The sequence below is a fragment of the Rhinatrema bivittatum genome, chromosome 2 (genome assembly GCF_901001135.1).
Source record: "Rhinatrema bivittatum chromosome 2, aRhiBiv1.1, whole genome shotgun sequence".
NCBI classification, from domain to species: Eukaryota; Metazoa; Chordata; class Amphibia; order Gymnophiona; family Rhinatrematidae; genus Rhinatrema; species Rhinatrema bivittatum.
In genome coordinates this window covers 682,470,235-682,484,438 of record NC_042616.1, presented here as the reverse complement: position 1 = coordinate 682,484,438, position 14,204 = coordinate 682,470,235, and the positions used below count along the sequence as shown (strand labels likewise).

Genomic DNA, 14,204 nt, shown 5'->3' with positions numbered 1-14,204 from the left:
TGCATTAAAAACCAAGACTAAACCACTCAAATTATGTATTGATTGCATTCCTAATTAAAAATAAAATTCAGCTCTTCAAAGGTAATCCAAAGAAAAGCACAACAAATTCTGTAGTGTACCAAGTGTATATTTCAATTTACTGTATGCAATCTAACATCACATTTGGTCATAAATTACCAAATATACATAAATGATTTAAGTAGTAAAAGATTCATTTTCAATAGCATATCATACCTTGTGAAAAAAGTAGAGCACATTAAAAATGTAAAGCCAGGTCCAGTTCCTAAGCATTAAGTGAGCTGATGCAGATTTTTGTGGATTTCTTATATAATCTATATATAGAGACTTACCAATTGTAAACTATGTTTTCAAATGGGATAATGGGATTAAAAAAAAGACTTTACTATACTTACATATCCACAAAGCAGAACATTACTTTTACATTTAAAATACTCTTAATAGATAGTATTTTTGTCAAACTAATTTCTACCTTTGGACCCCACCAGAATTACACATTACTCATATCATTCTAGAAAAATGAGTGCAGATGATGTTCTTCTGTTTAAAATTAAAAAAAAAAATCAAATCAAAATAAGCTATTTGTCATGTGTCTACACTGATGTGGAAATTATTTAAAAATTAGATTACAAGGGCATATGGATAGCTATTTAACTGTCTGACATATCAGTTCCATTAACCAGAAACATGACTGCCACGAACATTTGGCCATCATTCTATTGAAATATATGGGACAATAGTAAAGCTTTTCTTTTGAATTATACACCGATTAAATGCAGCACCGAGAATTTTGTCTGTGAAGTGTACTAAAAATTTCCACACACCTATCATAATTTAGTTTTTACCAGATATTATAAAATAGGAAAATATACTTATTACTTTAATTATACAAAGATGAAAATATGGTGACCCTCAACATTTTTATACAGTACGTTCACACTGGCCTAGCTATGTGCTACTGGTAAAAGCTGTACATATTTATTAATAGTGTGACAGGATTATATTAAATGCTTTGTTACATCCACTGAAAAGCTCAATTGCTTGCCATTAGTTTAGCTGAAACTGAGAAGTTCAAGGTAACGATGTAGTTCCTTCCCACTGAAAAAGTGCCCGATATAATCAAAAGATACATTCCACTACAAATTTGTGAAAATCTATGATTCTACAAAAATTCAAGTTCTAACTCAGAACACATCAGCAAGGAAGGGTGAAGGGATTCAATTTAACGGAGAAAAAAAATACCAAATTAAACAAAAAAGACATTTACATGAATATTGCTTACCAATATTTTAAACAATGTAGACAAACCAGTAAATACAAAGCAATAAAAGTAGGTCAACTGATTTTTTTCACCTTTTAAGAAAAACGAACAGAAAAAGTAGTCAATTTTAGCTTCTCAACAGCCTACCTGAATGCAGGCAGACTTCAAAAGTGATAATAAATATTTTAAATTTATTTCTCCATTTATTAGACATGTAAGCTTTACCTGCTAATGAGGTACATACAAGAGAGAAAATGATCAGACGGGACACTGATATATAAAATGTAGGACTATATATTACACCAGTGGACCATATGTCCAACTAAAAGTGGTGAAGAGGAAACATGTTAGATGTACTAATCAAAATCCTGGAGGTGCCAGTCAATTTTGTTTATAATGAGCATTTTTTCTGGCTTATATATAGCCACACCTAGTAAAAACCATCCTGGAGATTCAAAAAATCAAAAACTGTGTAGTACATCTGCTCCAAAAACTTTGACTCCAGCACTTGTCATTTGGACCACATGCCGAAAGGCTCAAATTATATGGCTTTAGGTAATTTCATTTCAATATTCCTCTTATATAGGATGCAAATTAAAATTTACAGTTAATTTCCCTAAATATCACTTGTTACACCACTGGAAAATTGTCTTTTGGCCATTAACCCAGTCCCCTCAGCTACTGACCCAAATCAGCCAGACTAAGTCAGTGACAAATAAGGGTTTTGGGACAACTGACACTTCCAAACCTTGATTGTGTTTTCTTCATCTGTCAGCTCTACTATTGTAATGTTATGCATTCCTGTATCAGTTAACATGAACTTTATAGTACAGTTAATATGCTTTGATAGAACCCAAATAGCTATATCCTATAAATAATAAAAAATACATTTTTTCTTTGTTAACTGATTGGAGATGTGAGTACTCTGTATAATTCAACCAAAAGGTTGTATGCTGTACAGTCCTGTGCAAATATAAAAAAAAAAAAAAAAAATTAAACAATCCATGTTTTTGCTATAAGGCTGACACTACAGTTTTCACAGCAACATAACTACCATCCAGCAGTGTACCATATTTAACAGGCCTTCAGTCCAAAACTTTAAACTGTCAATCTTCAATATGCTTTCCAACTGCAGCACTCTTGAGCTGTATGCCAGATCAGTTAATCATCTATAGTCATACAAATTTCTGACTCTTCCCATTGAGGTTGGTCATTGTGTTCTACCCACTGAGTCTGGTCATTGTGTTCCACCCACTGAACCTGGTCATTCTGCTCCTCCCATTGAGCTTGGTGATTCTGTTCTTCCCACTGAGGCTGGTCATTTTGATCCTCCCCTTCATCCACCAGATCTTCATCTACATCTACTGCTTCATTTTCATCATATTCTTCATCCCTCGTGAAATCAGCATCTTGCACTTGATCTGCTTCTTCTTTCATTCCTGGTTGAGACTTATCAACACAATCTACACAAACTCCATAGCGTCGAGAACCATGTCTTATTCCAACACTGGCTGCTAGCATGAAGATCTTCTTACACACCATACATTTGTACATTTTATCCTTTTTATGCACCTGAAGAAAAAGCACAAATTTAATTTCAATGGACAGAAAAAAATCTAAATAAAACACAAACTTGGAACAGATTCTTAATACAAATTTTAATCCCTACCAAGGTACTGGTATTCCATTACATAGAATTTTTAAACAAGGTGTACCACACCAGTCACTATAACATGAAACAAGACACTCATTGATAAATACAAAGAGCTTGGTCTGCCATTCACATTATTTGTATTTATTTTGCGAGATAAAATACAGGGAAGAAGTAAGTAGCTCATTTAAAACAATCGGAGAAAAATCTTTTTCACTCAAGGCACAATTAAGCTCTGGAATTCATTGTCAAAGGAAGTAGTTAAAGCAGTTAGAATAGGTGGGTTTCAAGATCACTGCTTACTACTGGCATTAGTAGCATGGGATTTATTTAATGTTTGGGTACTGCCAGGTACTTGTATCCTGGATTAACCACTGTTGGAAACAGGATGCTGGACATGATAGACCCTCGGTCTGACCCAGTATGGCAACTTCTTATGTTCTTATGAATATATCAAAGAAGGATTCCCTTCCTCAGTGTATATGACAAAATGGAGCACACTGGCCTTTGCCTGTGCTTCTTCTACAGAGTGGAGTTTACAGTAATTTTATACATTTCAACCAACCTCTTTATAATACATTTATTTTTCTCAGTCTTACCTGGAGCAATCACTGAAACAGGAATATATTAACTAATCACACACATTTAATATATACCGGCAAATTCAAATTCAGTTATCAATCACTTCCGAAATGTAACAGCAGATGACAGCAGAAAATTAGTCCCCATTTGAATCTCATATTCAAGCTTAAATCAAAGCCAACTCCTAGAGGTGGCAGGTAGGTTTCTGTGGAGTGGTATCCTACTGTCCTTGGAAAGCATCCATCATAGGTAAGCAACTTTGCTTTCTGTGAGGCCAAGCAGGATAGCAGTCCCCACAAGCGGGAATCTCTAGTTATGGGTTGCCGCTGAACAAAACAGGGAGAAAAAAAATAAATAAAAAGAACCTCAAAAACCATCTACAGAAGTGTACAGATTGTAAAATGAAATGTGTGATCATCATGGGGATTTCTTGTTGGGAACTTCCCATTTTATATACATTTTTTTGAGGCACCCTAAACTAATAAAAATGGACCTGGGGCCAAAAGCAGGGGTGCAATTTCTAGTCTAGCCATTAAAGACAACATGAGTATTACTTTGTTACCTGTGGATTTTTATTTGTGTGATCTGCTTTAACTTTCTTATTCATTGCTTTTCAACTTTTGAACAGGGTATCAAGGGCTTTTGAGAAGATTCTGGACCCTTTCGGATTTATGTTTATTTTTTGTGCCAAGCAATCCCAGGAAACTTTGCCAACAGTATTTTTTCTCTGGTAAGTAAGGACTCAAATTTGAAATGATATGAAGGAGAGAAGGAAGAATATCCAATGAAACTGAAGGAAACGAAGAAAGTAATCAAGAAAGCAAAAGGTCAAGCGGAAGAAAGGATTGCTAAAGAGGTAAAGCGAGGCGACAAAACATTTTTCAGATACATCAGAGAAAGGAGAAAAGTCCAACGTAGTATAGTGAAATTGAAAAGTGAAAAGGGTCAATGTGTGGAGAGAGACAAAGAAATGGCAGAAATATTAAACAAATACTTCAGTTTGGTGTTCACTAAAGAAGTCCTTGGAGAAAGACTGTTGCTAGTTAACAAGAAAATGGAGGGGGTGGAGTAGACAAAACTTGGTTTACAGAAGAGAATCTTTGGGAACAGCTAGGAAAATTGAACGTGGACAAAGCCACGGGGGGCCTGATGAAGTTCATCCCAGGATACTAAGGGAGCTCAGAGATATGCTGCGGGTCCGCTGCACAACATGCTTAATAGATCCCAGGAAACAGGCGTGGTGCCGAGTGACTGGAGAAGAGAGGTGCTGGCCCCGCTTCACAAGAGTGGGAGCAGAAAGGAGGCTGGAAACTACAGGCTGGTTAGCCTTACCTCAGAGGTGGGAAAAGTAATGGAGATGCTGTTGAAGGAAAGAATAGTCAACTATTTATGGTCAGAAGAATTGCTGGACCAGAGGCAGCATGGATTCACCAGAGGAAGGTCCTGTCAGACAAATTTGATTGACTTTTTGGGTAACTAAGGAAATGGATCGAGGAAGAGCACCTCAATGTGATCCACTTGGATTTCAGCAAAGCTTTTCATAAAGTCCCTCATAGAAGGCTTGTGAATAAAATGACAAGCTTGGGAGTAAGCGCCAAGGTGGTGGCCTGGAATACAAACTGATGGATGGATAGAAGACAGCATGTGATGGTAAATGGAACCTACTCTGAAGAGAGAGCAGTATTAAGGGAAGTACCGCAAGGATCAGTGTTGGGACCGGTCCTGTTCAATATCTTTGTGAGTAGCATTGTGGAAGGGATAGAAGGTAAAGTTGTCTTTTTGTGGATGATACTAAGAACTGCAACAGAGTGGACCCACCGAAAAGAGTAGAGAGAATGAGACGTGATTTAAGGAAGATTGAACAATGGTCGAAGATATAGCAGCTGGGATTCAATGCCAACAAGTGCAGAGTCATGCATCTGGGGTGTGGTAATCCAAAAGAGCTAAATGTGATGGAGGGGTGAAGGGCTGTTGTGCACGGAACAAGAGAGGGACCTTGGGGTGATAGTGTCTCGTGATCTGAAGAGGGCAAAGAATGCGACAAGGTGATAGCTAAAGCCAGAAGAATGCTGGGCTGCACTGAGAGGAATAACCAGTAAGAAAAAGGAAGTGATAATCCCCTTGTACAGGTCCTTGGTAAGGCCTCACCTGAAGTATTGTGTTCAGTTCTGGAGACTGTATCTCAAAAGGGACAGAGGATGGAGGCAGTCCAGAGAAGGGTTATAAAAAATGGTGGGGGGTCTCCATCAAATGACTTATGAGGAAAAGTTGAAGGACCTAAATATGTATACCCTGAAGGAGAGGATGTGCAGGGAAGATATAATACAGTCTACCTTTTCCATTGTAAAGAAATCAGTAGAACTAGGAGTCACATAATGAAACTCAAGGGAGAACGACTCAGAACCAACGTCAGGAAATATTTCTTCACAGAGAGGGTGGTGGTTGCCTGGAATGCCCTTCTGGAGGCGGCGGTGAAGACAAAAATAGTGAAAGATTTCAAAGGGGCATGGGATAAACACTGTGGATCCCTAAAGGCTAGAGGATGAAAATGAAGAAAAGAGTGCATGGGGGTAACTTGCTGGTGTGGCAGCTGCTAGCTTTAACCAATAAGTCTTCATACTGTTGATGCAACTCCATTATTGCTCTGTGCTTTTACGGCTGGGGGAAAAGAAGAAAAGGGGAATAAGATTCAGATAGCAACTAACAAGGACATTGGATTTTACGGTCTGGGAAAACAAATAAGCATGGGGTGGGGGGGGGGGAACAAATAAGCATGGGGGTAACTTGCTTGTGTGGCGGTTACTACCCTTAACCAACATGCCTGATACTTTGGATGCAACTCCAAATTTCTCTCTTATTTAACGGCAAGAGGAAACAGGGAATTGGACTCAGATAGCAACCAACAAGGGCCCTGACTTTAATGGTTTGGGAAACTAAGTAAGGGGGGTGGACTTGCATGGCGCAGAAGATGCTACCATAAGCTTGCTGGGAAGACTGGATGGACTGTTTGGTCCTTTTCTGCCATCATTTTCTATGGTTCTATGGCAAACCTACCAAATCACTACCCCAAAGATCTTGACAAGATAAGAAATTACAGGTACTTTAACCCCTAGTGATTTTTTTTCTGTAAAACTGCAATTGTTAGATTAGATGCTTGTCCTTTAAAAGGAACTTTGTAAAGACCCATTTTCTGGTTCAAATCCAAGTTTAAAATTTCTAATATAATAGTTTTATTGAAATTAACATAATACTCTAATCACTCTGTTCACGCATTCCTTCTTCCAAGAAGCAGTTTAGAGGATGCTATACTGTCTTTAAATTGTCTATATCTTCCAGATGTGTGAGTGCAGAAAAAACATGGGAATAAGATCTTCAAAATGGAGCTGGATCCAAAATCTTGGGAAAAATTAGACTTGCCTCAAATTTATATATATATATATATATATATAAATAATTTATATATATCTTATCCTGCCTCAGTTAGCAGTCTACTTTTATCAACCATCGTGCAATTTGGACTGCAGTAAAAGTTGATAAAATATCACATAATGATGAGGATCAATGTGGGTCATGTTAGAGAGAAGTGGGAACTTTATCCCATATGCTGTTCTTTTGTGCTTACATCCATATTTTGGCAGCTAGTATTTGAATGCATGTGAAGTACCCCTCACTTTCAAGAATTTTTAACTTTTCAAATTATTTGGAAATCCTGGGCTATACAATCCCTATTGCTTAATAGAGAAAGAAAATGTGTTGATTTTATAATTTTAATTGCCTTAAAATTGATCTGCCTTCATTGGTAGGACAACAAGATATTGGATGTCAATATGCTATGGAAGATATCTGTAAATTTCTAAATTTGAGTTGGCTGCTGCTGACAGGACTGGCACCACACTCACTTGCAAAAAGATGTGGGATCCATTGGATAAACTTTTTGTGTCATAACTAATATTTCTTATGCTTTAAATGACACTGTCTTTTCTCTAGTTGATTTTCTGTTATCTTCTTGTTTGCTGTTTGTTACAGTAATTAGACAATGTGTATGATTTCATTTTCTTCTATACTTCAAATAAACAATTTTGAACACAAAAAAAAGAAATTAACATACTAAATTTAATTCAGTTATTTTTGCTAAACTCCAGGAACTATTTTTCCACTTAGTGTTACTACTCATCATGTGGAACTGACATTATATATTTTCTAATTAAATATAATATAAAAAATAAACAGCAAACTAGAACACCTGAGCCAATCTCAAAGATACATAAGCCATTCCATATACTGAAGGCATATGGCCAAGCTACACAATAGAGTTACAGTACATATCCTGTTGTGTGTTATTCCCTACTACACCTTTGGTTAACAATCTTGTAGACTAACAATAGTTAAGTTGCTACTCACCAGTGAATGCCTTTTGACATGTTCTCTCCGAGTAAACAATTTCCCACAGATGTCGCAGCTAAATGATCTCACACCAGTATGAATAAGCAAATGTCTCTTTAGTGTTCGTCTGTACTTGGCTACATAGCTGCAATGAGGACACTTCAACTTATTCATAAGTACTGAAGAAGCATCACCTAAAAGACAGAATGTATACAATGTTGTGTAATAACAAAAGAGCTAAAAAAAAAATCAAGTTGGGTATGTACAAGAGGCACAACATCATTCATAAATGAGAAAAATAGCAGCTTAAAGCAGCAAATTATCAGATACTTTGTTACTACAAGTACAGGTGTGCTCATATGTTTACATATCCCCTGACAGAATTTGTAAGATGTGCACTGGACAAAATGGTCAGACAGATTATGAAATGCTAAGAGAAATCAGGAAAGCAAACCAATTTGGCAGTGCAATAATAATGGGAGATTTCAATTACCTCACAAAACCGCGCTTCCGAGCTGTTACCTTCACTCACTTGTGCAGAGCGTCACCGCGCTTCCAAACCTTTATTTTCAACACTGCCGTGCTTAGTGGGCAGGGATTTCCGATCGAAGGTGCTCGTGTGACTTAGAGCTCCTGTAGTCCGACGTACGTTTCGCAGTTGTGCTGCTTCAGGGACTCTGTCCTAATCGGAAGATTTGGGCTTAAGAACGCAAGGTTAATTCCCGCCAAAATTTCTTCAATGTTTAAATGCCTTCATGGTAGCTTTCGTCTAATTCATGCAGTATATAATGCCGCGTTTAGTCGCCTAGTCGCCTAGTCCTAGTCGCCTAGTCCTAGTCGCCTAGTCCTAGGCGACTAAACGCGGCATTATATACTGCATGAATTAGACGAAAGCTACCATGAAGGCATTTAAACATTGAAGAAATTTTGGCGGGAATTAACCTTGCGTTCTTAAGCCCAAATCTTCCGATTAGGACAGAGTCCCTGAAGCAGCACAACTGCGAAACGTACGTCGGACTACAGGAGCTCTAAGTCACACGAGCACCTTCGATCGGAAATCCCTGCCCACTAAGCACGGCAGTGTTGAAAATAAAGGTTTGGAAGCGCGGTGACGCTCTGCACAAGTGAGTGAAGGTAACAGCTCGGAAGCGCGGCGGCGCTCCGCTCAAGTAAGGTAATTCCGCTTCTAATATCGTTAAAAGACATTTTTATTATAAATGGATAAAAATTAAATAAAAAAAGCAAATTAAATAAAGTAGAAAATTAAAGCAACTCGAAAGACTGTATCGGACCGATGATTAAAAGTGACCCATTGTGGTTGAAAGCGTGGCTTACTGCCTGAATCAACCAAGGGTGGTATGATGGTCCACATAGTGAGATAAATTCCTGCACATAAAAGTTTAAAAAATCTTTTGCAACGTGTTTTGTGAGATAAGTGTGGTTCATTGCACAATACCTATTAACTGTTTCTGTATAGTAGATTTCAATTACCCCAATATTGACTGGGTAAATGTAACATCAGGACTTGCTAGAGACATAAAGCTCCTGGATGTAATAAATAATTGCTTCATGGAGCAATTGGTTCAGGAACCAACAAGAGAGGGAGCTATTTTAGATTTAATTCTTAGTGGAACACAGGATTTGGTGAGAGAGGTAACGGTGGTGGGGCCACTTGGCAAGAGTGATCATAACATGATCAAAATTTTAACTAATAACTGGAAGGGGGACAATAAGTAAATCTGCAGCTCTAACACTAAACTTTCAAAAGGGAAACTGATAAAATGAGGAAAATAGTTAGAAAAAAAAACTGAAAGGTGCAGCTGCAAAGGTTAAAAGTGTTCAACAGGCTTGGACATTGTTTAAAAATACAATCCTAGAGGCGCAGTCCATATGTATTCCACACATTAAGAAAGGTGGAAGGAAGGCAAAACGATTACAGTCATGGTTAAAAGGTGAGGTGAAAGAGGCTATTTTAGCCAAAAACAATCCTTCAAAAATTGGAAGGATCCAACTGAAGAAAATAGGATAAAACATAAGCATTGTCAAGTTAAGTGTAAAACACTGATAAGACAGGCAAGAGAGAATTTGAAATGAAGTTGGCCATAGAGGCAAAAACTCATAATAAAAACTTTTTTAAACATATCCGAAGCAAGAAACCTGTGAGTGAGTCAGTTAGACCATTAGTTGACCGAGGGGTTAAATGGGCTCTTAGGGAAGATAAGGCCATTGCAGAAAGACTAAATGAATTCTTTGCTTCCGTGTTTACTAATGAGGATGTTGGGGTGATACCAGTTCCAGAGATGGTTTTCAAGGGCGATGAGTCAGACAAACTGAATGAAATCACTGTGAACCTGGAAGATGTAGTAGGCCAGATTGACAAACTAAAGAGTAGCAAATCACCTGGACCGGATGGTATGCATCCTAGGGTACTGAAGGAACTAAAAAATGAAATTTCTGATCTATTAGTTAAAATTTGTAACCTATCATTAAAATCATCCATTATACCTGAAGACTGGAGGGTGGCCAATGTAACCCCAGTATTTAAAAAGGGCTTCAGGGGCGATCCGGGAAACTATAGACCAGTGAGCCCGACTTCAGTGCCGGGAAAAATAGTGAAAACTATTCTCAAGATCAAAATCGTAGAGTATATAGAAAGACATAGTTTAATGGAACACAGTCAACATGGATTTACCCAAGGGAAGTCTTGCCTAACAAATCTGCTTCATTTTTTTTGAAGGGGTTAATAAACATGTGGATAAAGGTGTACCGGTAGATGTAGTGTATTTGGATTTTCAGAAGGCGTTTGACAAAGTCCCTCATGAGAGGCTTCTACGAAAACTAAAAAGTCATGGGATAGGAGGCAATGTCCTTTCATGGATTACAAACTGGTTAAAAGCCAGGAAACAGAGAATAGGATTAAGTGGTCAATTTTCTCAGTGGAAAAGGGTAAACAGTGGAGTGCCTCAGGGATCTGTACTTGGACCAGTGCTTATATATATATATATAAATGATCTGGAAAGGAATACGACGAGTGAGGTTATCAAATTTGTGGATGATACAAAACTATTCAGAGTAGTTAAATCACAAGCGGACTGTGATACATTACAGGAGGACCTTGCAAGACTGGAAGATTGGGCATCCAAAGGCAGAAGAAATTTAATGTGGACAAGTGCAAGGTGTTGCATATAGGGAAAAATAATCCTTGCTGTAGTTACACGATGTTAGGTTCCATATTAGGAGCTACCACCCAGGAAAAATATCTAGGCATCATAGTGGATAATACATTAAAATTGTCGACTCAGTGTGCTGCAGCAGTCAAAAAAGCACACAGAATGTTAGGAATTATTAGAAAGGGAATGGTTAATAAAACGGAAAATGTCATAAAGCCTCTATATCACTCCATGGTGAGATCGCACCTTGAATACTGGTTACAATTCTGGTCGCTGCATCTCAAAAAAGATATAGCTGCGATGGAGAAGGTACAGAGAAGGGCAACCAAAATGATAAAGGGGATGGAACAGCTCCCCTATGAGGAAAGGCTGAAGAGGTTAGGGCTGATCAGCATGGAAAAGAGATGGCTGAGGGGGGATATGATAGAAGTCTTAAAGATCATGAGAGGTCTTGAACGAGTAGATGTGACTCGGTTATTTATACTTTCGAATAATAGAAGCACTAGGGGGCATTCCGTGAAGTTAGCAAGTAGCACATTTAAAACTAACCGGAGAAAATTCTTTTTCATTCAACGCACAATAAAGCTCTGGAATTTGTGCCAGAGGATGCGGTTAGTGCAGTTAGTGTAGCTGGGTTCAAAAAAGGTTTGGATAAGTTCTTGGAGGAGAAGCCCATTAATGGCTATTAATCAAGTTTACTTAGGGAATAGCCACTACTATTAATTGCATCAGTAGCATAGGATTTTCTTAGTGTTTGGGTAATTGCCAGGTTCTTGTGGCCTGGTTTGGCCTCTGTTGGAAACAGGATGCTGGGCTTGATGGACCCTTGGTCTGAACCAGCATGGCAATTTCTTATGTTCTTATGATCAGACAAAATGCAAAATTGCTTACCTTGTAATAGGTGTTATCCCAGGACAGCAGGATGTAGTCCTCACATATGGGTGACGTCAGTAACGGAGCCCTAGTGCGGGAAAACGTCTGTCAAAGTTTCTAGAAACTTTTGACTGGCCCTGTGAGGCCACTGAGCATGCCCAGCATGCCATGATATTCTCTGCCACAGGTGTCTCACTTCAGACTCGTATGTAGCAATAAGCTTTAAGAAAAATAAAATAAAAGGTATGTGACCCAACTCCGCGGGGTGGCGGGTGGGTTTCGTGAGGACTACATCCTGCTGTCCTGGGATAACACCTATTACAAGGTAAGCAATTTTGCTTTATCCCAGGACAAGCATGATGCTAGTTCTCACATATGGGTGATTAGCAAGCTAGAGGCTGTCATTTTGTAGTGAAGCAACAGTGAAGTATTGTTGTTGAAATGAGTCAGCCGAAGATCAGAGCAGGTTGGATGTAGAAGGAGTTGGGATTAAACTGGAAACAAGTTCTTTAAAACAGCTTGTCTATAGGGTGAATCTTGCCGTCCTTCTTTGTCCAGATAGTAATGAGCTGCAAATGTGTGAAGAGAAGTCCATGTTGCTGCTTTACATATGTCAAGAATAGGTACTGAACGATAGTGTGCAACTGAGGTTGACATTGCTCGTACTGAGTGTGCTTTCACTCGGCCTTGCAGAGGAAGGCCTGCTCTTTCATAGCAAATCTGTATGCAATCTGCTAGCCAATTGGATAGAGTATGCTTACCCACTGCTTTACCTGGTTTGTTTGGGTCAAAGGACACAAAAAGTTGAGAGGAATTTCTGTCTGCTGAGGTGCGGTTTAAGTAAAAGGATAATACACGCTTACAGTCTAAGGTATGTAGGGCTGTTTCTCCCGGATGGGAGTGAGGTCTTGGAAAAAACATGGGTAAGACTATGGATTGGTTCAAGTGGAATTCCGTGACTACCTTGGGAAGGAATTTTGGATGTGTACGGAGAACTCTCTGTCATGTAGGAGCTTTGTATAAGGTGGATACGTGACTAGTGCTTGTAATTCACTAACTCTTCTAGCTGATGTAATGGCTATGAGGAAGATATTTTTCCATGTGAGAAACGTAAGATCACAGGAGTCCATGGGTTCGAAAGGAGAACGCCTGAGTCTTGTTAATACTAGATTCATGTCCCATTCTGTGACTGGAGGTTGAATCGGTGGTTTGAGTTGAGTTAAACCTCTCATAAACCTGCTGACGAGAGGTTGTGTGGAAATTGGTGCATCTCCCATGTTGTTATGGTAAGCTGAGATAGCACTTAAATGTACTCTTACCGATGAAGTCTGGAGACCAGATTCTGAAAGATGGTATAAGTAGTCTAGTAGAGAAGTAGTAGTGCAAGTGAAAGGATCGATTTTGTTTTGCTTGCACCACAAGGTGAATCTCTTCCATTTAGATGCGTAGTTCTTTCGTGTGGAAGGTTTACGTGAAGCTATAAGTACTTGAGATATATTAGCTGAAAGATTGAGTGGTTGTAAAATCAAGCTTTCAACAACCATGCTGTCAGGGATAGGGATTGGAGGTTGGGATGGTGCAAGCGACCCTGATCCTGAGTGATGAGATTGGGAGCTCCTCCCAGACGTATTGGATCCCTGACTGAGAGGTCTAGAAGTGTGGGGAAGCACACTTGTCGAGGCCAAGATGGGGCCTCCTGTGTAGTTTCACAAGAGTTTTGGTTATGAGCGGTATTGGAGGATACGCATAGAGAAGGCCTGAATTCCAAGGGCGAGCAAAGGCGTCCTTGGCTGGTTGATTCTTCTGTTTGTGAAGGGAACAGAATTTGTCCACTTTGTGATTCAGATGTGACGCAAAGAGGTCTATTGTCGGTTGACCCCAACGTTGAAATATCCTGGTCGCTACTGAGGGATCCAGGGAACATTTGTGTGTATGGAATTGACGGCTGAGTCGATCCGCTAGTACATTTTGAATGCCTGCCAGATAAGTGGCCCGAAGAACCATTGAATGTGTTAGGGCCCAGGCCCAAATCTATGCAGCTTCTTGTCACAGGAGATACAAGCCCGTTCCTCCTTGTTTGTTGATGTACCACATGGCTACTGTGTTGTCCGTCTGGATAAGAACAGTCTTGTGCGAAAGGCAGTCCTTGAATGCATGCAGCACATAACGTATAGCTCGAAGCTCCAGGAAATTGATTTGAAATGTTGCCTCGAGTTTTGTCCAAATACCCTGGGTTTGGAGCGTGTCTATGTGAGCTCCCCAACCC

General features: G+C 39.1%; 1 protein-coding gene across 1 annotated transcript in view; it reads right to left on the bottom strand.

Annotated features, from left to right (window-relative positions):
• Positions 1–559: 559 nt before the first annotated feature.
• ZBTB10 (zinc finger and BTB domain containing 10) overlaps positions 560–14,204 on the bottom strand; it is a 162,013-nt gene continuing 148,368 nt past the window's right edge. Inside the window, exons 4-5 of the mRNA XM_029591535.1 lie at positions 7,914–8,089; positions 560–2,851 (exon numbers count right to left, since the gene is read on the bottom strand). Of these exons, the coding sequence (XP_029447395.1) occupies positions 2,441–2,851; positions 7,914–8,089 (587 nt within the window). The 3' untranslated portion in view covers positions 560–2,440. The remainder of the gene's footprint in view (positions 2,852–7,913; positions 8,090–14,204) is intronic.